This window comes from Zonotrichia albicollis, chromosome 22 (genome assembly GCF_047830755.1).
Source record: "Zonotrichia albicollis isolate bZonAlb1 chromosome 22, bZonAlb1.hap1, whole genome shotgun sequence".
Taxonomy (NCBI): domain Eukaryota; kingdom Metazoa; phylum Chordata; class Aves; order Passeriformes; family Passerellidae; genus Zonotrichia; species Zonotrichia albicollis.
Window position 1 is genome coordinate 2,015,997 of NC_133840.1, and position 23,323 is coordinate 2,039,319.

At 41.5% G+C, this 23,323-nt stretch overlaps 1 protein-coding gene across 10 annotated transcripts in view; it reads left to right on the forward strand.

Annotated features, from left to right (window-relative positions):
• BCAS3 (BCAS3 microtubule associated cell migration factor) overlaps positions 1 to 23,323 on the forward strand; it is a 306,177-nt gene that overhangs the window by 21,244 nt on the left and 261,610 nt on the right. For all 10 annotated transcript variants that reach the window (XR_012583520.1, XM_074557124.1, XM_074557125.1 and 7 more), the window contains exons 7-9: positions 1,283 to 1,355; positions 14,649 to 14,756; positions 17,267 to 17,343. Coding sequence is in view for 9 of the 10 variants with exons in the window: in XM_074557124.1 (XP_074413225.1) it covers positions 1,283 to 1,355; positions 14,649 to 14,756; positions 17,267 to 17,343 (258 nt within the window). In the remaining variant the exon portion in view is untranslated. The remainder of the gene's footprint in view (positions 1 to 1,282; positions 1,356 to 14,648; positions 14,757 to 17,266; positions 17,344 to 23,323) is intronic.

Here is a 23,323-nt window from a genome sequence, read left to right on the forward strand (position 1 = left end):
CTGAGTCATTAATAATTAACAGTCTGCTATGTCAAAATGTATATTGTTAATTGTTGTGCCTTTCTGAATAAATGATTTCGTTCTGTACAGCACTATTCAAGATTTAAATTTTGAGCAGACTATATCACTAATATTCTTTAGAGATCAAAGGGTTTGGTGTATAATGGAGAAAAAAATTTCCATTATTCACCACACATGTGCAGACCCATAGATAGATAATGAGAAAAGGCAAAGGTTGAAAGAAAATGGAGGAAAGTTAGTAGTGGTGGTATTGGTTGTTACTGTGTTATTTAAGTTGGGTAGAAACATACCCTGGAATTCAGTTAAACATTGTTCACAAGCAGAAGTGAGATTTTTTTTTTTTTCTTTAAAAACTCAATTTCAGTTTTATTTCTGTTTACACAGCAATAAAGCAAAGCTCTCCAAACTCTTAAAACCCCATTTGAAGAAGTGTGGCGTCTTTAACAGTCTGCTTGTGCTGGGCTGGAGGTGTGAGTGAGCCTGGGGGCACAGCAGGGCTAGCTCCTGGTGCCAGGGCTGCCAGGGCTGGATCCCAGTGCCAGGCTGGATCCCAGTGCCAGGCTGGTGGCACTGGTGTGGGACAGGGTCCCAGTGCCAGGCTGGGAGGACAGGGTCCCAGTGCCAGGCTGGTGGCACTGGGGTGGGACAGGATGGCAGTGCCAGGCTGGTGGCACTGGTGTGGGACAGGATGGCAGTGCCAGGCTGGGAGGACAGGGTCCCAGTGCCAGGCTGGTGGCACTGGGGCGGGACAGGATGGCAGTGCCAGGCTGGTGACACTGGTGTGGGACAGGATGGCAGTGCCAGACTGGTGGCACTGGGGTGGGACAGGATCCCAGGCTGGTGGCACTGGTGTGGGTCAGGGTGGCAGTGCCAGGCTGGTGGCACTGGGGCAGGACAGGATGGCAGTGCCAGGCTGGTGGCTCTGGTGTGGGACAGGATGGCAGTGCCAGGCTGGTGGCTCTGGTGTGGGACAGGATGCCAATGCCAGGCTGGTGGCACTGGTGTGGGAGAGGGTGGCAGTGCCAGGCTGGTGGCACTGGGGTGGGACAGGATGGCAGTGCCAGGCTGGTGGCACTGGGGTGGGACAGGATGGCAGCTCTCTCCCAGCTCTGCCTGTAATTTGAATTTCTGTCCCTTATCTTGCACAAACCTGGAGTTCTGTGTAATATTCTGAATATTGGGCCCCAGCCTGAACGTGGAACCTGGACAAACAGCATGTGGTGATTTGCTTTTTCTTTTCTTGTGTTTTCCCTCTTGCCAGGTGCTCAGAAATGTGATAATTTTGCTGAGAAGAGGCCTCTGCTTGGTGTGTGCAAAAGCATTGGGTCTTCTGGGTAAGAATGTTTTCTGTGGATAAAAGGAATATAGAAATTGTATTGACATCTGAAAAGCCCAGCAGATGACATCTTTAAACTTTGTTCCTTTTTTCTTCATGGGATAACACTGGGATGTGGCTTTAAACTATTTTTTTAGTGTGTCAACATATATTTTCCTATGACTTAAGCTTTTGGAAAGGAATGAAAAAGAGACTCTTGATATAAAATAAATAAAGAGGTATTTAAAGTTTATTTTATTCTCAGTGGTATCACAACTTTATGATTAACCTTTTCTGATATTAAGCCAGGTCAGAATTATTATTGTGACGTGTTTAAAGCAATCTCTGTGTCTTAAAAAGTAATTTTTCAAGCAGCAAATGAATTACAAATACCAAGCATTTCATTGTTGCAGCCACACACTGTATTAATACACACGTATTAGCAAAATACACGTTAAACCTCCTTCCTTGAGTTACAAAAATCAGTTTACACTCTTGTTTTGTGCTCTCTCCAGAGCTGTTGTATCACTGCTCTTATAAAAGAGGCCCTTGAGATATTTTATGGTTGATTCAGACAATGCACAGGATTTATATCTCTACCTACAGGAAAATATTTGCTTTTCAGGGGTAATCCTCTACACAGCCATTTAATGGCGGAGCAGCTGAAGTAAATCTTCTTACAGTTGTAAGACTAATTCTGTGCCACACCTTTTTCAATTAAGAATTAATCACTGTGTGTGTGAAGGAAGAACTGTCAAATCTTTACCTTTCTCTGGTATTGCTGGGTTAAATTGCAATTTTAATATTACCTGCCTTAAATGTTTGAAATAAAATCCACATAAAGCAGAGAAGTGAATTTTTTCTTTATGTATTTACAACTTGCAAAAGCCAATTTATGGTGATTTTTCTCCTTTTCTTCTCTGCCCTGTAAGTTTAACTATTTATAAATTAGAGGTGCAAATACTGCTCTGTCTTTATCCAATCAGTGTATTTATATATGTAAAGGATGTGTTGGTTTAGTAAAAATCTTCCTTACAGTCTTGTTTTAGAAGCTGAGGTACCTGAGGAATGAACAAACCCTGAAGATAATTATTTTCACTGTGTTGTTGTATTCCTGTTAATGGAAAATAATTCAAAGATTCTGGGCACTTTCTGCTTTCCTCAGAAAAAAGCCCCAACACCATAATATTGTAATTTCTAAATCACTCTTTGTTGTTACCATTATTAATTATCTCCCAGATGAATTTCCTGCTAATAGATTTTGTTTTCTATTCCTGTATGTGATCATTTCATACTCATCAACAAGATGGAACTTCTGCCTCATATCTGATTTTCTGGTACACACAGTTTTGTATTTTAAAATCACATTTTTCCAGCTAGTAAAATGACTGAAATGTTTCACAGGGGGGTTGGCCTGGATGATTTTTAAGGGTCCCTTTCCAACCCAAACCAGTCTATGATTCACTGTGTAATCTTTTCAAAACAATTGTTTTCATAGCCCCCCAAAAGATGCAGTCCTGACACAGAAATGGGAAACAGATTGTGGTTTTTGGCTGGTATTTCTCTGCTGGTTTAGAGGTTGGTTCAGTCAGCTTCAGTCTTAGATTACAGATTTGCAAATTAAAAGGAAAACCAAAAAAGAAAGAATATCTGACTAAATGTTGGGGTTGTGGAGGGTTGTAAAGACATGCCTGCTTGTTCCTGGTGATAAGACAAACAAATCTGTATAGACACACAGAATTAATGGATGGGTTTGGTGCACATGAATGCATTTCCTAGGTGGTAAAACATTAAGATATCTCTATTTTCCCCACATGGGTTATTTAAGCCATACTTTGGAACAGACTGGATCTGTAAAAACACTGTCAAATACACCAGAGAGGTCCAAAATACATTACCTTAATTCTGTTCAAATGTAAATGTTAAATAAATACTTCAGTTTAGGTAATGGAGAAGTTGAAAGGGGAACCAACCAATATAATTCTGTTTTAATTCAGATTATTAAAAAAAACAGTTGAGAATAAATGGAGAGATTGCAAGTTTGCCTTTCAGTAGATAATACAGGTAACAAGAAAGCTGAAAAGAATCAAAAGGACCAATCCAGGAGGGAAATAAAAGCACAGGAAGGACGAGGGGGCAGGGAAGGCAGAGCCCTTGTGCTGTCACCACACTCTCCTAAAGCCTTTCTGCAGATCTGGATCTCTAAGCCATCCTTACAAAAAACATTTGATATTTTGGTTCCCTTGTCCTGTGTCCAAACAGCCAAATTATTTTGCTAAAGATGAACAGATTATGCCATAATCTCACATAGGCTGTGGGATAATCAGATGATGCTGCAGGTGTAACTAATTAAACAATCAGTAGGAGATTATTAAAATGTAAGAGTTTGAGGCTTTTGGGGAGGGTGCAGCTCAGGAATGGCCCCTTCAGCAGTCTCTAGCCTGTGCTGGTGTTTCAGTTGATATTTTTAGAAAGATGAATGAGTTTGATGCTATCAAGTGGTGGAAAATTTTGGATGACTTGAAGAATTGGATGGAGGTCATTCAAGGGCATGAGAAGCAAGAGGTAATCTTTATTAATCATGGGAGGAGAGAGGAAATTAGGGTAAATTAAAGAAGGAGGAGTAGTTGGAGCAAAGAAAATGTGTAACTTTGGCTAGCCAGCATTTTTTTCCCCTGCTGATCTGTTTACAAGGCAAATCAATTGACAGCAGATTTTCAGGAAGCGTGTGCTTTATTCTCAGGGCTACTGTAGATGAAATCCTGCTAACCCTAACCCAGGAATGTGTTTGTGGGAGTGCTCAGGTTTGGGAAGCAGCTTCCCATGAGTAACAGCACAATTAAAGCATTAATATTTTCTCAATTAATATTGCAGAGTCGTGTCAGGGGGCTGGCAGGTCACTGGGTAGTGCTAAATTCCAGTGTCCACTCCAGGTGTCTGTAGCTTTTAGTGCTTCAGATGAGCTGGCTGGGAAATGAATTGTCAGACACAAACAGCAAAGCTCCTGTAAGGATCACCCAGGAGGAGGAAATGAGCTCTGGTGAATGAAGGTTTTGTTCCCAGATACTGCTCAGGGGAGCTCTTTCTGGGATGCCCTGAAATTCCAGAAATTTCCTCTGGTTTTTCCTTATGGTGATGGTGAGGGCTCACCTGGCTCAGCCCTGCCTTGGGCTGTGCAAAGGGTGTGCTCACTGCAGATAGAAAATGCACTTTGTTTTCTGAAATCACACAGAAAAATGGTCTGGGCCACATGGTTGTGATTTTCAATTGTGTTGGGCACTGTGAAATAGATTTCATTAAGTTTGTGAAGTACTTGTGGCCTTTTATTGAAGACTGTGCAAAATTCAGATTTTGTGAAGACATTCAAGCCTAGAGAGCAGATTTTATTTAATTATTATGTTCAGAAAAGTACAGTAAGATCTCTAAAGTTGGGCAAAACTCTCTCATTTCTGTTACCTTTGTGGATTTGAGTCCCAGAGGTTCTTGTGCTGCTGCATAACTGCAAAGCCTCATTAACTGCAGAGCTGTGTGGTGGCAGCTGCCCTGCAAACACTTCCTTCCCTTCCAGCAGATGAAAAACATTTTCCTCTCTGATTTCTTTTGGGAAAATTCAGTTTAGCCTTAGCAGGTAGCGTGGTGGCTTTTAAGATCCTGAGAGAGGCAGGAATAAAGTAGTTTAAATTCCTTTTGGTGTGCTAAAGATAGAATCTCCATCTTAAAAAGAGCTCTTCATATTTTCTTGTAAGTTTATTCTGTGATTATAAAAATGTGCTTTTTTTTTTTTTTGTAATGTTGAAGTGATGTTTGCTGGTAATTCTGTGAATTTTCTCATGGATTCCAATGCCAGGAGATGGAGCTTTAATGGAATAAGGTGGTGTTTCCATGTGTAAATACCAAGGGCAGGAAAGCTCTGGAGTTCCTCTGATGCTCCAAATGTTTGTCTCAGTGAACCCAGAGTAAGAAATAACCTTTGAACTATAATAAACTGTTAATCTTGGATCAAAACTGGGAGAAAATGAGTATTTGGGGTCAAACCTTGACCAGCTGGTGAGAACCATGGGTACTTTTGACCTTCTAAAGCTTTGATTTATGAAGCTGTGAAAAGATGAACCTTTTCCAAGGCATCCTTGGGATGCAGTGGAGGTTTGGGACAGCAGATTTCTGAGTTTTGTTTTACTGCTGCTCCAACCCCTTTGTGTGCAGTGATGCAGGGATGGGAAGGATGGAGGGAAGGAAGTCCAGATAAAACCAGCTGGAGCACAAAGCTGCCCCCATAACTTGTCAAAAGAAGCACCACAGGGAAAAGATAATGCACAGCACCATTACAGGCAGGGCTGCCACTTCCAGGGCCACTTTAAATTCCACTTTAAATTATTAAATACTGTAAACGCTATAAAGTTAATTAGAAGAGGAACAAATTCTACAAAGATAAATGTGTTTTCAATATGTTTCTCAGGGAGGGTACAGTAGAAACCAGTGAATGAGAGGAAATTTATTTCTGGCAGCACTCTAGACATGGAACTGTGGTTGAACTTTTTACCCTAATTACGTCCCCACTAATGCCTGCAGCGGGCTGGAATCAAAGTGGCCCTTCAGGCCCTGGAAAGTCTCTGATGTGGCGAGCGTTTGTTGTGTGCTGAGGGTTACTTCAGAAAAAACGGAATATTGTGACAGGATTTTTCAAAATTTCTCAGTTACCACCCACCTCACTTGTTGCCTACAAAAATAGAGTAATTGTTTGCATCTGTGTGTTTTTGTCTGTCTTAGAAATAACTGTTATAAATCAACGTGACAGAGCTGGAGAGCAGTTGAGGATTATATTTTCTTTTCTTAAATGTTTTAGGGCTATTCCTGTGTTCTGTAGTGTAGGAAGGATTTAAAGGACATTGGAAAGCAGAAATTTTAGGATGATTGAAGTTATCTTTTCTTGAGGACTCTTAAAGCCGTCAGATCCCAGTGGGTTCACAGAGGATGCTCTTTAATCTGCTTTTTCCTAAACAAGTGCAGTCACTTCTTGCTCGTAGTTGGAGCAGCTGATTGCAAACTGCTTCAACTTCCAGCCCCTGTTTCTGTGCTGTTACACAACTGCTGCCACTCGAGTCATTCCCTACAACTTGGCATTATTTGAACTTTGCATCTGTTACCGAGTGCCATTTTCTCCCTTAGCATGGGCTCTCTCCAGTCTTTCCTGTGCTTTTCCTTTCCTTTCTTCAAAAGTGTTTAATATCCAGACAAAATATCATGGGAGTTAGCTGAGCTCAACCATTCATAAATGGATGAGCTCCTTTTAAATCTCCACATTACAGGAAAAAACAAAATACAATTAAAAAAATCTGATATCATTATTATTTTTCTTTAGTTTGCTTTTTTTAAAGCAGAATGAATGTATCTTAGGTTTAAATTTCAATTTTGCAAATTTCAATTTATAACTCAGTGAATATTTCTTCAGTAATTCAAACTAGAGGTTTAGAAGGCTCCTGCTTTGTGAAAAAAGCATTAAGTCGTGCTTAAAAAAAGATCTTCCTTGATGCCTTCTTTCTTTTAATTCTGACTAGGTAATGTATGAGAATATCACCTGAGGAGACTCCTAATGCATTTTTGGATGGCTGCTCAGAGACTTATTTTTAAAATTAATGGTGATTCAAATTATTAATAGAACATTTTGATAATATTTTACAGTGAGGCAGTAATAAAATAACACAACATTTTAATCAATTTTGCCTGCACAACTGGAAGAGCTGCATCTCCCATTTCAGCATCAGGTGACTCTCTGGGGAGATTGCTGTGTTGCCGTGTGCCTTTCCTTACCAATTGTAATTCCTCCTGGGAATATCAACCACCTTTAACTAGGAAATTCCTCCAAATTTAATGAAAAGTGCTCCAGTAGGGGAGGCAGCTGCATCGTTGTCTTCATTGAGAGAAAGGATATAAAATAAACTGAAGTTTGCTTTTGATGTTAAACAATTTGTGGAGGGTTTCAGCTTTAAGACCAACGTAAGGAAAAACAGAATATTCCTTTTGCTGCTTGTGGGGCTCTACAAGTAATTGTTTTCAGGTATTATTTCATCATTTCAACCCAACTTTTGGTGAGTTCAGCTACGGTGAGAACTCTGCACATCTGTAGAACGTGGTCTGTGATTCAAGTCATAAAACAGAGTAAGAAATACCCAAGAACATATAATTAATGGGCACTTGGGAAAATTCTGGCCTACCTGATGTGACCAGAACCTCAGAGCAGCTTTGCTGTTCAGAGCACTTTTCAAGTGCTTTAACCAGAACATCTGAGCTCATTCTTGCTTAGCTTCAGTCATACGCACTCTAAAACCCTCTAATTATTTCTTGGAATCAGTATTGTGTTCAAGCTCCTCAGAAATTGTCATTTGAGCCATAAACTGGCATATAAACAATGAAGATTTAGCAGAGTCCTGTGCAGCTGACAGACATCTTCTAATGATCTCCGTCACGCAACTGCCGGCAGCGGCCGCCTAATGCCGAGGTGATGAAGTGTTGCACAACCCCACGGGTTTCTTACGCCGTTAATGACACCGAGGGCAAAAGAATTTTAGTTTAGACAGGTCAGGGCAAGGTTTTGTGCTTAGTGGTGAAGCCCCAGAGTGGTTCTGAGGGCGGCCTGGAGCCGCCGGCTTAGCGCGGCCTTTGTTGGTGCTGAGGGGAGAGGCCGAGGGGCCTGTGAGGTGCGTGAATCATGAGGGGAGAGCGCAGAAAGGGGGGAAAAAATGAGCCTGAAATGGAAAGAAATGAGTTGCAAGAGCCAACAGGATGAAATATTTGGTCCTTCATAAAGGCTTTAGCGGTAGCAGGAAAATTTTTCAGTGCTGGTTGTTGAATGTGCAGTCCCACACAAGGTGGGGATTCTGATGCTCACAGGTTGAGGAGGAACATGCCTCAGATATATACAATAATTGTATATATGCTTAAATAATCAGCTGCAGTCTGTGTTAACTGTGCTGTCTTCTCATACACCATTAGTCAGGAAATTCTGTCAGTACAAATGCCTCAGAACAAAGAAAAAAGCTGATATTGCTTTGGAGTGTTAGAAATACTGGCACTTTAAAAAATCTGTGTCTAGCTGAGGCTGTAAGTGGCTCCACAAAATGCTCATTTTGGGTTCTACGTGTGCTTGGTGGAATTTGGCTGGAGCTGAGGTATTTCAGCATCAATTTGTTCTCAGAGCTGTGCTCCCAGAAATGTGATCTTTTCCTCTTAAGCTGTGATGTGTGGTTGTCTCTTATTATGCAAAAATTGCTACATTTTTGATTTTGGTCCATCTTGCATGATCTTGGAGATCTGTGGGGCTCTTACTGCAATACAAACTATGTGCATTTATTTTAGTGGTGAGTTCTGCTTCATTTAACAGTACGAAGGGCAAGACAACTCTTAAATTTTGTCTTTTTTGGGGAAAACACATCAGATTGTGGCTTAATCAGCTGATCACAGAAATATTAGTGGTATGATAGAGGTTTGATAAATGCAGTTGTATTCTGTCAGAACTTAATCTTCATGAACATAAGCAAAGATTTACAGAAATCTGTTAGCTTTTGTGCGTGTTCATAGGATGATCAACCAGCCAGTGCAGGTTCATAAATTGTGTATAAAAAGCTTGTTTGGCTACAAACAAGCAAAATCTAGTCCAGAATATATCAGAAAAAATGATCCTGCTCCTCAAGTGGAGCTCCAGCTGTACTTTCCCCTCAGTGATGGCCAGGACAGCCAGATCTCGGGAGCTGCCACAGATCTGCCTGCATTACCCAGTGGCAATGGGATGGGACAGCTCTGCTCTGGAGCATGTGGCACGTGTCACCCGAGTGCAAAGTGTGTCACACCCGGCTCTCCCTGCACAGGCACAGCTGAGGAGGCAGCTTGTGCTGGGTTTTACACTCCATGATGGGAGTGCCACATGCTGGGGATGCTGAGGTGGCTCTGGGCTCTCGTCAGCTCTGAAATGTAAAATCAAACCAAATAAAACCCCCTCAAACCCAGAAAGAATCTTCTGATGATGAGAGCAAGGGATAGCAGAGAGAGCCCAACAGTCAGAGCATGTTATGTGCTGCTGGATGTGGAGGAGCTGCCAAAATAAGGAATTTGGAGGTTGCTATTTGATATTTTTAAGGATTCCCCTCTTATTTTCTCTCATAGAATCTGTTGCAAATAATCAATATTTGCAAAAACCCAGTTTTAAATTTCCCCTCCAATTGATGTCTGACACCTCAGCTGTAGATGGGAAGTGAAGGAGCTGTTGTTTTCGTGGATTAATGGTTGTTGAAAGCACTCAGAAATGGAAAAGTCACTGTGGAGCCTCAGGTTCTCTCACAGACCATGGCCAGAGTTATCCAGGAGGCAGAAACCAATCCTTCAACCAATCCCTCAATCAATCCTTCAGCCAGACCTTCCTGGGTCATTCCAGGTGCACTTAGACCCTGCCCTGTGAAGGAATGCCTCAGTGATGAGCTAACAGAAATAAAATTATTCCTTATGATGAGAAAACAGTAGATTCCTAAGCCTGAACCCTGACTCATTTTACCTGTTACAAAATGATTTCTGCAGGCTTGGTGATTTCTTGTGTCATGGGCAAGCAATAAAAATATTTTTGGTGAAGTACACAGATAAGGTGAATTTTTTTCCTGGGTTGATAGACTTGATCAAACCATTTGAGGAAGATGCAAAGGTGAAGTTTGTATCTCCTGGTGTTTAACACAACTATTTTAGTGCTGTATCAAATAACTCCCTTGTATTTCCAGGATTAGATTTAGTAACATGTGTCTAAGGTTGGTACAGGTTTTTCTTATTTAGAAATAAGTGTTTCCGTGCTTTTTGCAATTTGTGGTGCACTTAAAATGTCTCTGCTGCTTTGTGATTCAGTGCTGCACACACATTTTGGGGGAAGTGTCACTTTCTGAGAAATTCTGTGCTGCTTTTACTGATTTTGAATGAATCTATTAAGTACCATAAATTAGAAAATTACTTACAGAGTGGAGTTTTTTATTGTGAAAAGATGGGATACGGAGAGCCTGTAGATGATGAAAGTCCTAATGAAAGCTCTTTCTGCAGTGGTGTTTAGAAAGAAGTAACTGAATTTATTATTTTTTTAAAGTTTTCATTCTGGTGTGCATCCCTCAGAAAGAAAGAAAGGGAGAATTGCTCTGCTGAGGAGGGCTTAGAGGAGTTTAGGCCTGGAAAACAACCCTTACAACTTAAAGCTTAAAAGTTTTTTTTCACTTTCTTGGTGCCTGGACTGCTCTGGATGATCACTGACAAAAGGTAACTGAGGGCATTGAGCCTTTTCGTGTCCTTGACAGAGACACAGAAGCCAAAAAGCAGAATATGCACCAATTCTGTCAGGCACTAAGAAGTCATTTCATAAAAATAAAAGGATCAAAATGTTGGAACCACTCACCATAAAAATAAAGGACTCATTGTTGGTCAAAGTCTTTTAAGACAAGATTAGGTTGCTTGGTAAAAAATAATTTCTTTGAGCTTCTGGGACATTTTGTACATGGCCTGGAAAGAGAAGATGATCCTTCCAGAATTGAAATCTGTTAATCTGAGCAAACCTTCTTCAGGGCCCTTGAGGAGAACAGAATTGCCTTTGTGGTCTCCCCACGTTCCTAATATTGCTACAAAGATCATAATCAAATCTCATGCTTCAACGTTCCAGTGTAAAGGTTCAGGGCAGGATTTTTTCCAATATTCAATTAATTAACTCTGTGCTCTGTTTTGTTTTGCTTCTCTTCCCTTTCTGTGAAGCACCAGAGAGGTGGAGCAGGAGGATTGTAACTACTCCTGATTAAAAACTTGGGTCACTGTCAGCATCCTCCTCATGCCCACATGGAAATAGCCTTTTTTAGCAGCAATTTCTTGGTAGATTTGATGCTTTATAGAGTATAATTTAAAAAAGCAAACCCAACTTTGTGGTAATAACTTACTGTGCCAATCCTTTGGGTATACCTTGAGCAGCCAGTTCCTTGCAATTGCTGTCACTTTTCTCTCACCTGTTGTCTCTACAAGTTTGGAAATTATATTCCAGTTCAGGCTCTTAGCAACCTAATATTTACAGCAAATTCTATTTTTTATTTTTTTTTTTTTTTACTCCTGCAGGTTGTTAAAGCTGGGCCTAGTAAGAGATTATGTTGAACTATTAGTTACTTTAAATAGGATTTCAGTGTAAATTTTAATATTTTTGTCTCCTCTTAAAGGCACCAAAAGTAATTAATAAAAACAAGTCTGTGCTTTAGGCTGGGCTTTAAAGAAACTTTGTGAAGGTGGTATAAAGTGCAGTGATATTGGCCAGAGATTTTATTAAAGGCCTCAATTGACTGGAAAATCCTCACATAAAGAGTATTTCGTATACAGGGCAGCTTTCCCAGCAAAAGTTTTATTTCAGTTTTACACCTCCAAGCTCTTTTTTTTCCTTTCTAGACTCATGAGACCAGCCTGTCACTGGGTCCATCTCTCTTTGAGTGGGATGTTCATCGTGTGGCAGAGAGGAGGAAAATCCACCCTTGATAAACCAAAGCCTTCAAGGCACGGAAAAATCAGCCTCGTGTCGATTCCATCACTCTTCTCCTTTTGAATTTTTTTTTTTTTCTGTTTAAAAAGCACGAGTGTTCTGGGTGGTGTGTTTGCCTCTGTGCAAACATTCTGCACAGAGCTTTTCTGCCATGGTGGCACCCAGCAGGTCGGGGGGTGTGGGATCTCAGCAGCTCAGGACTGAGGTGTCACCGAGAGCACCCTTGGGGGGCTCGGGAGTCCTGGAATGTTCCAGAAGTGTCTGGTGGCTGCACTTTGATCCCACACAGGAGACGACACCTGTATGAGGACAGGAGGGTTTCACCGGGGTGAATGGTGAAGGGATTGGTTAATTAGAGAGTGAAACACAGGGTTTAGGATTTCTGTACAGGGGGGTTTAGAGAAGTAAGATGGAGGAATTGGGGCGTGTCCTGTCCTTCTTCTTCTTCTTCTTCTTCTTCTCCTCCATCTTCTGTGGTGATGGTGGCACTTTGGGATTGGTCATTACTAAAAGTGCACTGGGCAATAAGGGGGAAAGGTATTGGGGGAAAATGATAAATATTGTACACGTAACTTTGGGTATAAAGATAGGTGACTGTCCGGAGGGCAGCACAGTGTGCTCATGGCTGACTGCTGAGCAGAGCTCTGTCGGGCCGAGAGAAAATCTTTTAGATAAACAATTAATAAACACAGAGACCGAAAGAAGAACTGAAGCCTCTTCTCGTCCTTCGATACGCGGCTGCCCCAAGGCCACCCCGGGCCTTTCCAGACCCTCCAAACAGCCGAAAACCGGACATGGGGGGAGCTGATGCTGGCGTGGGGCACGGGCACAGATGTCCCCAAGTGCCAGCTGGATGAGGCATCTGCTGTGTCCTTCCCTCCCTGCACTGCAGCACTCACACAGAGGAGGACACAAAGGCCTGAGAGTATTTATTCATTTATTATTGCCACATTTTAAAGTTGTTGGTGGATTTGTGTCTATTACCTTTAAAGAAGTTGTTGATCTCTTCAGCTGTTTGAACAATCAGGATACATAATGAATATTTGTTGATAATCTATGGGGCTTATTAGCAAGAATTTTATTTCTGACAGAATTTCAGAGTCTTTCTGGCCTATCTATATAAAATATTCCAGGCTAGGGAACAGGGATAGTGGAGGGTGTCCCTGCAAATGAGCTTTCTTTAAAAGTCCTTTCCCACCCAACCCAGTCTGGAATTCCATGATATTCCTTGGTTATTGGCACTTGAACTCAAGGTTTTACCCAGCATAGTTGACAAAAGCATTGGTAGAATTGTCTTACCATGATCAACCAAGATATCATGATAATAATTATGCATTTGAGTGACAGAATTATTACCCATAAATTGGAAAAACTGTTCAAAACAGGCTGATGTGGAAATAGTAATCACACTTAAGTGTGTTGATATAGTTTTAGCTATATCTACTTTGGAGATTCCTGTTTTGAAATTCCCCTTCTATCAATATTACAATTTGCTAGAGGTAATAAATCACTTAATTTAAAAAAGTTTGTACATAGATCTTGCAGTGGCTTTCTGTGTTTTTGAGCAGGAGTGAACTTTAATGTGAGGGAACTGACTCGAGTTTCACTGGTTTAAAGGTGTTTTTGAAGGGCCTTTGAAGTGCTTGAAGTAATAAATTGCACCCTCTAGTTATTAGCCTAGAAAAATGTATATTTTGGGAAAAATTTCAGTGGGCAAAATGTCAAAAGTTATTTTTTCAGGTTTTTTTTCTGACAGTTGTCTTGCTATGCATTTACTGTGTATTATGCATTACTGTATATCATACATTACTGTATAACCATATTATACATTACTGTGTAAACCATTTTATGCTCTTGAAGCATTGAGGGTAAACACTTGGCATTTGTCCTCCAACTTTCCAGAAAATTCTCGAGCAGCTTGAGCAGATCCAAGAGACAAGTGAGTGCTGGGGCAGGAATTGTGTGAAACTCTGTAAAATAAAACAGATCTGGGCAGGGGGGAACACCCTCTTTTACCAATGCTCAGGATGTGTTTGTACAGCTGGCAATTTGTGCTCCTTCTTATTCCTTGACCTAGAAATAGCCAAGGTTTTAATGCGTTCCTGGAGGGGGAGAAAGGTGTTGTGGAGCAGAGCTGCCACATCAAAGCCTCTGCTCAGCCCCTAAAAGGGTTTCCACCACTGCCTCCTCGGCCCTATCCAACACTCAGCACTTTTCCCACTCAGCCTTTTTTATTAAGAAATGGCCTCAAAGCTTTTATTTATATAAAATATGATAAAAGTGACACAAAGAGTTGAAAAGATGTGTATGGTTCAAACAAAAGTCCATCAGGGATGTAATGTAAATTGTGGGTGAGGTGTCTGCAGCAGCCCCAGGCAGCTCAGCTGCTGCTCTGGGAGAGTCCTCCCTGTAGGAGAGAGTTACTCCGAGGAGTAGTTTTGTACTAGGATGTGGTTTAAAACTTCCCAAGTCTTCCTGGGGGTAAAAGAAACCAAGTGTTTGATAATCAATTGCACAATACAGGTTGATGGCCATCGTGGAGATCATTATTCAGTTTTCCTCCCTAATGTAGGAGGTTTATATTGACCCTTTGTTCTCCAGGGTTCTGTTGGAGTTCTGGGTCCAGGACTTGATGTTCTTGGAGGTCTTTTCCAATCTTAATAATTCTGTGGTTCTGTGACTTTTCCTTCAGTGTGTTAAGCAACATAAGGAGGCAGAAAGAATTAAACCCCAGTTTTTAAAATGCCCTGATTTCCACTAAAATCTTCTTTAAATTCCTTTCAGCACCAGCCCACCCTACTGCTGTGTGGATCTGTATTCCCTGAGAACAGGAGAGATGGTCAAGTCCATCCAGTTCAAAACTCCTATTTATGACCTGCATTGCAATAAAAGGTAAGGGTGCTCTCTCTGCATTCCTTGTGTGTTAGGGCATGCCAGAGTTTGGTAATAAATACAATTTATGCTGTATCACCTCCCTGATTTTCTTTTTTTCGCTCTCCTGGTTCTCTGTTTCTCAAGGAGTGTTTCAGTTGGAATACATCAATGTGCTTCCCCCATGGCTTTGGTTTAAGAAGCTCAAACCAAAAAAATCATTTAAGCTTCTTTCAGTTGTGCTAAAGGGTGAGCAGGAATTGCTGAAATCCTCGATGATCCACCTACAGCTGGGGAAATGGGATCACAGAGAGTTTAAACAGCACAGAGCACTAAGGAGTTTATGTCTCTTCTTTGTGTTGGTCTGTCAGATTTTGCCTCCCTGCACATCCAAAACATTCCTGGTGTGCAGTCTGTGGTTTGCAGGGAATAATGTTCCAGTGAGTCAGATAACAAAGCAGCATCTCTGGGTTGGGATAGGCAGAAAATGGCTCTGGAGGCTGAGGATCCCAGAGCTCCAAGAGAACAGCATCTGTTGTGTCCGTGGAATGAAGTTTTGCTGAGTGAATGTGAAATCCCCATCTCTCCCAGACACACCAAACTGGAATTTTGTGGTTTGCTTTGTACTTTGCCGCATCTTTTTTAAGGCAGAAGCGAAATGCCAGGATCCCTGTGTGAGGATCCTGCACTTGGCACTGCTGGTGGGAGAGTTTGGAGCGGTGACTTTGGTCCAAGCCCTGCTGAGCTCTGCTCCCTTCACCCTCCCGTGGCTGCCATGAGTCACCGTGGCCTCAGGTGCCCTGGGGAATGGTGCAATCCAGCTCCTGGGGTAAAGGGAGAGCCCTGGATGGAGAAATTCCTGCAGTTCTTTGGGAATCCATATTGCCGTGCCAGAATGGATGGCCTTTCAGTCAATAATAACACAAATCTTTGGAAAATTGCAAATGATTCGGTTTTTGTGCCTGGTTTTGATGCAGATGGGGGCTCTGCATCAAACTTGTGCAACTAAGTGTAACTTGCTACTAAAAATAAATAGATCAATAAATGCTCTGGAATCATCCATCTGGGGGGTTCATTTCTGCAGAAAGACAGAGTGGCTTCAAGGAGGAGAAAACAAAAATCTTCAGGACTGGGAGATATTCCCATTAAATATCCATAGGTTTGCAATATATACACATTACACTTCCACCTGCAGTCAAAGCCTTCCCATTATTCATTGGTTTCCTTTATTTTAGGCAATGTAGGAAAAGTTAGAATTGGTACATTTTCTTTGGTTTTCTCTCCTGCAGTTTCAGCAATTGGAAGATGTCATTTAATTAAAACTACTAATATGTCCAAAACTAATTAATGTTATTTATTTATCTGAAAATATCAGCAAGCATGAGGGGATGGTGTACATTTTGATTTCAGTGTAGTTCTTCACAATTATTGAGCTCTCATGGGATAAGAGGAAGTGTTCTTATGGCAAAACAGATAAAAATAGGGAAAAAGGGGTTAAGGCTGATTTCACACTTGTGGGAAATAATCATCACCCTTTCCCCAAGGATGTGAGTTGAGGCTGAGGTGATTCATCCCCTTTTTAAAGGTGACTGTTCCGGGCTGTAACACACAGTCATAATGTTCACATGAAGCATTAGGTGTGTTTTAGTCACTGAGAGATGTGATTAATTTTTTTCCATGTTGTATCTTTACAATTAAAACCATTAAAACAATATTTAATAATGCTCTGTATTGACAGCTAATTAAAAAATGCTTTCTCACAGCCTGCCTAATGAGAGAATAACAGATTATTAATTATGTCATATTGCTAAGTGTAGGTTTTATATGTTGGTTTCCCAGGTGCTTCTTTCATGCCAGGCTTTTAAAAACTTGATTTTGGGAGTCATCAGTGTGGGAGAAAGAGTTCCCTGGTTCTGAAATTTCCGAGGTGCTGCTCTGCTTCCACATTTGCATCTCTGGGCTCAGTGTTTTGAGGCAGCACCATGTTTCCTGTTACCCTGTGGTTTCTGGCCTTTACAATAAAAGTGTAATGTACAAGCAAACACATAAACATACATCTTCAATATGCTAATTGACCCAAATTCTGCCTCTCTCAGCTCTGTCTGTGTGCTGATGTTCTTGGTATTGCACTCCCCCCTGCTTTTAGCAAATAAAATGTTTTAATAGATTTGCACTGAGGTGGGCAGTGGGATTATTTGACATTTAGCTCATGTTCTGCCAATTTGTTTGAGTCAGTGACAGTAATTCAGGGTCTTTGCTGCTCCATTCTTGCTTTTTAATGGAGCTTTGAGTGCAGGAGCTTTAGCACAAAAGTGCTGTGCTGCTGTGGCTCAGCCCCCTGCGCTTCCTGCGCTGGAGTTGGTGTGGTTGGGAGCAGAGAGAGCCCTCAATAACTGCCAGGGATTGGTAACCTGGCACTTCATCACTGCACAGCTTCTATTGATGCTTTTGGAATAATTACATTTAGATATTGAATCTTTAAACCAATGCGTTTAATGGCTCAAGTGGCCCTTCCATTTCTGTGTTTTCAGGATCCTCGTTGTGGTCCTGCAGGAGAAAATCGCCGCCTTTGACAGCTGCACTTTCACCAAAAAATTCTTCGTCACCAGTACGTACAGTTTTGGGCTCAGAGGTGGACAGAAAAGATCTTTTTGTTTGTTTCTTTATTTTTAAATCCTCAAAGCAGGTCTCAATTAATAATTTGGAGCTTCAGGAAAACTTGCTTAGAAAAAAAACCCCAAACCCAAATGCTTTTCAGTGAATATTTAACTCTTTTCTGTATTTATTATTGCTGTAACTGATTGTAATGGGCAGCCACACTGCAATCCATCAGTAGCTGAGCAATTCTTTTGTTCATTTTGCACAAATATGTGTAAAAGCCTCAGGTGGGAGTTCCAGGTTATCACATCAGCAGCAGTTAAACCCACATCAACAGTGATCTACCCACTGTTCATATTTTTATTCCTTAGGCACATTGGGTTTTTTATGTGACTTTACAGTTCATAATTTACTTTGGAAAGGTCAGAGTTTTATTATTTAAAAGAGTCTCCATTTTTGTGGATGTATTTTCAATCACAATTAGAAAAGTTGAAATTATTTTTTAATATTTTCTCTGTATTTATAGAAAAATCTCCTTAGGAGAAGCTGTGTCTGTCATAGTTTGAGGGGAAGCAGCCACATGCAGTAATATTAAAGTTGCCAATAGGTGTCAGTTTCTTCCTATCCATGGATGTTTGACACTGGGAATCTGCTGGGATTCAGTGACAGGATCCAAATGGGGAAGGACTTATTTCTGTCCTATTCATCACTCCCTCCCTTTTATTTCATCAAAAAGAATTAGAGTACAAGCCGTGCTTTATCTTAGACCAAAAGTTAAGAAAACCCCTCAGTTAAATGTGTATTCTGAGAATTTCTGGACTTATTTTATTGGGTATTTTTAAGGTACTGCAATTTATTTTTAAATATTTAAGTCCTGAAGTTAATTTTGAGAAGCAGGGATGCTCTGTTTTAAACATAACTTTGATTTGCCTTTTGTGGAGCAGCTGTGGAATTTAAAGAGGATAAATTAAAACTTTTGGAGGAATGAAAGAATTATTTTTTAGGAAGTCCAAAACTTCGTAAAATGTCACTAATGCCAGTGTATTTCTCCGGCTGTGCTGTTTTTTAATATGAGAAATTCAAGATTTCCTGAAACTTTCCTCTGGTTTAATTAAGGACAGGCTCATTTTTGGGGCATTTTGGAGCCAGCCCAGCCCTTCCCTGTGGCAGTGCCACGCTGGGAGTGGGCAGAGCTGTGGTTTCCCCTGGATTTGGGGGTTCTGTGCTGAGGATGCCAAGCTCAGCCATTCCCTGGCTCCTGCTGCCAGGCAGGTGCTGTGCCCTGGCACGTTGGGGCACAGCAGAGCTTTTGTCTGAGCTGCCCCATTTCATGTGCTGAAATCTCCTGGAGCTGAGAGCGCATCTTTAAAGGCTTCAGCTGCTCTGCTGTGCTTGCAGGGGGATGGAAATGAGCTCCCTCGTTCGCTGCAGGCACTGCTGGCAGGCAGCCAACAGGCCACCACTGCCTTCCTTGGCTGTGCCTTGGAAAGAATTATTTAAGGACAGTGCCAGTATCAATTAAAAATTAGCAATCCTTGAGAAGGAAGCTGAGGGAAAGGTCTTGGAGGCCTTTTTGTTTGCATTGTTGGGGCAACCTGTGTCCTGCCCAGACTGGTGCACCTCAGCTGTGAGGGTGTGGGATCTCAGCAGCTCAGGACTGAGGTGCCACCGAGAGCACCCTTGGGGGCTCGGGAGTCCTGGAATGTTCCAGAAGTGTCTGGTGGCTGGACTTTGATCCCACACAGGAGACGACACCTGTATGAGGATAGGAGGGTTTCACCGGGGTGAATGGTGAAGGGATCAGTTAATTAGAGGGTGAAACACAGGGTTTAGGATTTCTGTACAGGGGGGTTTAGAGAAGTAAGATGGAGGAATTGGGGCGTGTCCTGTCCTTCTTCTTCTTCTTCTTCTTCTTCTTCTCCTCCATCTTCTGTGGTGATGGTGGCACTTTGGGATTGGTCATTACTGAAAGTGCACAGGACAATAAGAATAAAAGGTATTGGGGAAAAATGATAAATATTGTACACGTAACTTTGGGTATAAAGATAGGTGACCGCCCGGAGGGCAGCACAGTGTGCTCATGGCTGGCTGCTGAGCAGAGCTCTGTCGGGCCGAAAGAAAATCTTTTAGATAAACAATTAATAAACACAGAGACCGAAAGAAGAACTGAAGCCTCTTCTCGTCCTTTGATACGCGGCTGCCCCAAGGCCACCCCGGGCCTTTCCAGGCCCTCCAAACAGCCGAAAACCGGACATGAGGGTGTCACTGCCTGCCCAGAGAATGTGACAGCATGGAAAAGATTCTCTGGCTGGTTTTGGTCAGGAGGGAGGGCACAAAGGGCAGGAATATTGCTGAGGATCACTGACTCTTTGAAAGGTTTTGTGTTGCTTTTAGAGAAAAGAAAATCTTTATTTTCGAGAAGATTTGGTGTGGAAATCACATCTTCCATGCCTAAGTGGTGTGGGAGCCTTAGAGCCTCACTGAGACAGCGCAAATGTGAAGCAGAAGCTCTGCTCTGTTTTGTTGATTATACATAGAAATGAAATGCAGAATGTCCAATTAAAAGCAGTGTCAGGAATTCTGAAGTTCCTCAGAAATGATAATGCAGCTGCTGTGCACATGAGGAGTGTTTGTCTTTCTGTTTTTGTTTTTGTGGTTGGATGTGTAGCTTAATATATTGTTACAATAAATATGCCATAAAATATTCAGGATGTAGATGGACAAGTTCGTGCTGCTGTTGGAACGTTTTAACTCCTGCATTTCCTGATTTTTCCTGAGCAAGTTTGACATGGAACCAACCTTTGTTTTCCCCTGCTTGGGATTACATGGAATTGTGCTGATTTGACTTGCATGGCAGGGAGCCAGAATGTTTTATTTGTGCCTTTTGTAACAAAACCTCAGTGTACAGGTGCTCCAGACTGGGAGAGGGAATTTAAGACAGGTGCTTAAACGTGGAGAGAAAACATGCTGTAACTATTGTAGAAAAATCACCAGGATATCCCATAATCTGCCCTGTGGGGTGTTCTGATTTTCAAATGTCTGCTAGGAGAAGGCAGAACATCAGTCTCCAGGCAGTCCCTTCCATCCATCACTGCTCTCCTGGTGCTTGGAGCCAGCTCCTTTCCCTAAGGAAAGACACCAAGGGGAGGAATTTCACATCCTGCACTGCTTTAGGTGCTCATCTGGCCAGACTAAAAATTAATTCATTTGATGCTGATGTTAAGAATGTGTTTTCTTTACTAGTAGTGAGTGTCAAGGTGTGGATTTTAAATAGATTCTTAAATAGCTCAGAGTTTTATTGTGGTTCACTTCAGGTTTCCTTCAGTGGCTGAAGGATCAGAAACCAAAGTGATGCACAGAAACCAAAGTGATGCACAGAAACCAAAGTGATGCTCAGGCTTTTTTTGCCCCTACTTTGCTCTAAAGAAAAGCTGCAGAAAAGCTGAATTCCATTGATTTCTATTCCATCAGTGCTCCTCACCCCAAAACTGCTTACTTAGTGCAGCACTGCTGATTATGAATACGGCTTGATGGATCCTTTCCTTGTCCATAAAGAACATCCTGCCCACCCCCTGGGCTGAGCAAAGATGCTCCCAGATAACATCATGCACGTGGCATCATCCCTGTGTCCGATAAGGAGCTCCTGCTCAGCCTCCCTGGCCCTTCACTCCTCATATTGATAAATTCTCCATCCAGGGTTCCCCAGGGATGGAGACACTTCCTGCAGCCATTAGCTGGCACCACGTTTCTGTTGATGCTGTTCTGGAGAGCCCTGAGAGGTAATTTTGCAGATTTTAGTCAGAGTAGGTTTATTGTATAGAAATTCTGGAAAGGCTCCTCCCCACAAGCCAAAATCAGTCCGTGGATGTTGAATGTCCTGCACCTCTCCAAGTGAGTAAAACCCCAAAGCAAATGGTGTTGGATGCTCTGATCTGCACTTTGGATTTGGGATTGCTGTGTGCTCTCACATTCACACACAAGGAATCATTTGGTGGTTTCAGTTTGTCCCAGGGCTGGTCTGGAAATCTTCAAAGCTTTTTTGGACATTTCTGTTGGAATTCCTTTCCCTGTCGGGCTCACAGGAAGCAGTTTGAGCTCTTGACTTCAAAGTGAAAACTCTGGGTGTCTTATGAGGAGGTTTAATGCCTGAAGAGTCACATTCCTGCAGAGGTTCTGTGTTTCCCTCCTGAGCTGTGGGCATTCCTGCTGCTGTCCCACACGGGGTAATAATTGACAGGATTCCTTTGTCTGCGGGGGTCAGCCCTGATCGAAAGTCCTCAGGGCAGCTGGGAAGGGAGCTCCTGACTCACAGGATTTTCTTGATCAGTGAAGAAGAGCCAAGTACGTCCCTGTGGATTGCTATAAGCCCTTCGAATTTTTATACACCCACATTTCTATGAGCACCTGCCCTTTCATGGTGTTTTTCCCTGGGAAATGTTGATTTAATTTTTCTTTTTTTTTTTTCTAACAGCATTATTTATAAGATTTTTTTAATTTTTTTTTTTATTCCTGGCTGTGGGAACCAGTGTCTCACCATTCCAGGACAATGCTGGAACACTTTTTGGAGAAGTCTTTAGGGCACAGTGGTGGATTTATGGGAACAAACAGCTTTGGTGCTTGCAGGAGGTTTTGCTCCAGTGCAGGAAAATGTAAATACAACAGAAAAGCTGCAAAAAGCCACAACAGAGGCCTCAGTCCCCGAGATGTCTGTCTGTCATATCTCCAGACTCTGACAGTTTTACAAATGAGATGTAAAACAGGAAGTGCTCTTTGTTTCTATATAAGTTATTTTTATCTAAAGCACCCAAATCCTTAATGTTAAAGGGCAAGCAAAGCCATCTGACATTGTCCTGTGCAGAAACAACAATCTCAGTGGCAACTTTTATTATTTGTCACTGTCCAAGTCTGAACAAAATAAGAAAGTAAACCTGAGATTAAACATTGCCCTGAAATCAATCAAATTGGTGCTAAATTAAACAGCAAGACCTAATGAATATGAAAGGCCACTGATATTTTTGGTGAAAGCTCTGGGATTGGGCTTGGTAAAATCATAAAATGATGGAATCCATGACTTGGAAGGGACCCATTGGGACCATCAAAGTGCAGATGCTTCAAACTGCCATGGTAGAGTGGACAGGGAAGGAGATCTCTGTAGTAATAATATTGATAATAATTTAATAATAATAATAATAATAATAAATAAGTAAGAAAAAAAGGCCCTGGGTGGCAAACCTGATTTCTCAGTGGGTCCATCCTGCTCCTTTGCTCTTTTACTCCATTTTATGAGTGATACTTAAACAGAAGGAAGTACAAGAACAATAGAAGAGTTTTGGAAAGTATGTGACAGTGTGAGAGTAATAACATTTACACAGGGCCTTTCATCTGGAAGGAACCCAGAGGAATTTATAAACAATATTGCTTTATACAGTTTATAAACAACAAAAAAATTGGTTTGCTAAAAAAACCAAAAAAAAACAAAACAACCAACCAAAAAAAAAATTAGATAAAACAACTTAAATGATTTGTTTTCCTTGTAATAAACAAGGTTTTTTGCTACAACAGTATCGCTCTACCCATTATTTATTGCATTTTCCCTCTCTGTGCTCTCTGCCATGGATCTGCTTTCTGAATTAAGGATGGAGTTTTGTAATTCCATTCCTATGGAGAGCTCTGTGTTCTGTAAGACCCAGAAAAGAATTGCAGATTGATTTTAGGGAAGTAGCATCACTTCAGTGGGTTCTTGGAGCTATTTATTTAAAAATACACAATGGCCCTGCTTCAGTGATTTTGGAAGTGATAATCCAGCAAGTCCTTTGAATGATTAAAGGCAAAGAATTTCTGTTGAAATGAGTTACTTCTTTTGGAATTTGTTTAGAAAACTGTGTTTAGAACCACTGGACACTTCAGCTGACATGTGTCATCTTTAATGAACCTTGCCAGGCACTGAACAGAAAAATCCTTGTTTTTCCAGAGATTTCCTTAGGATGGAG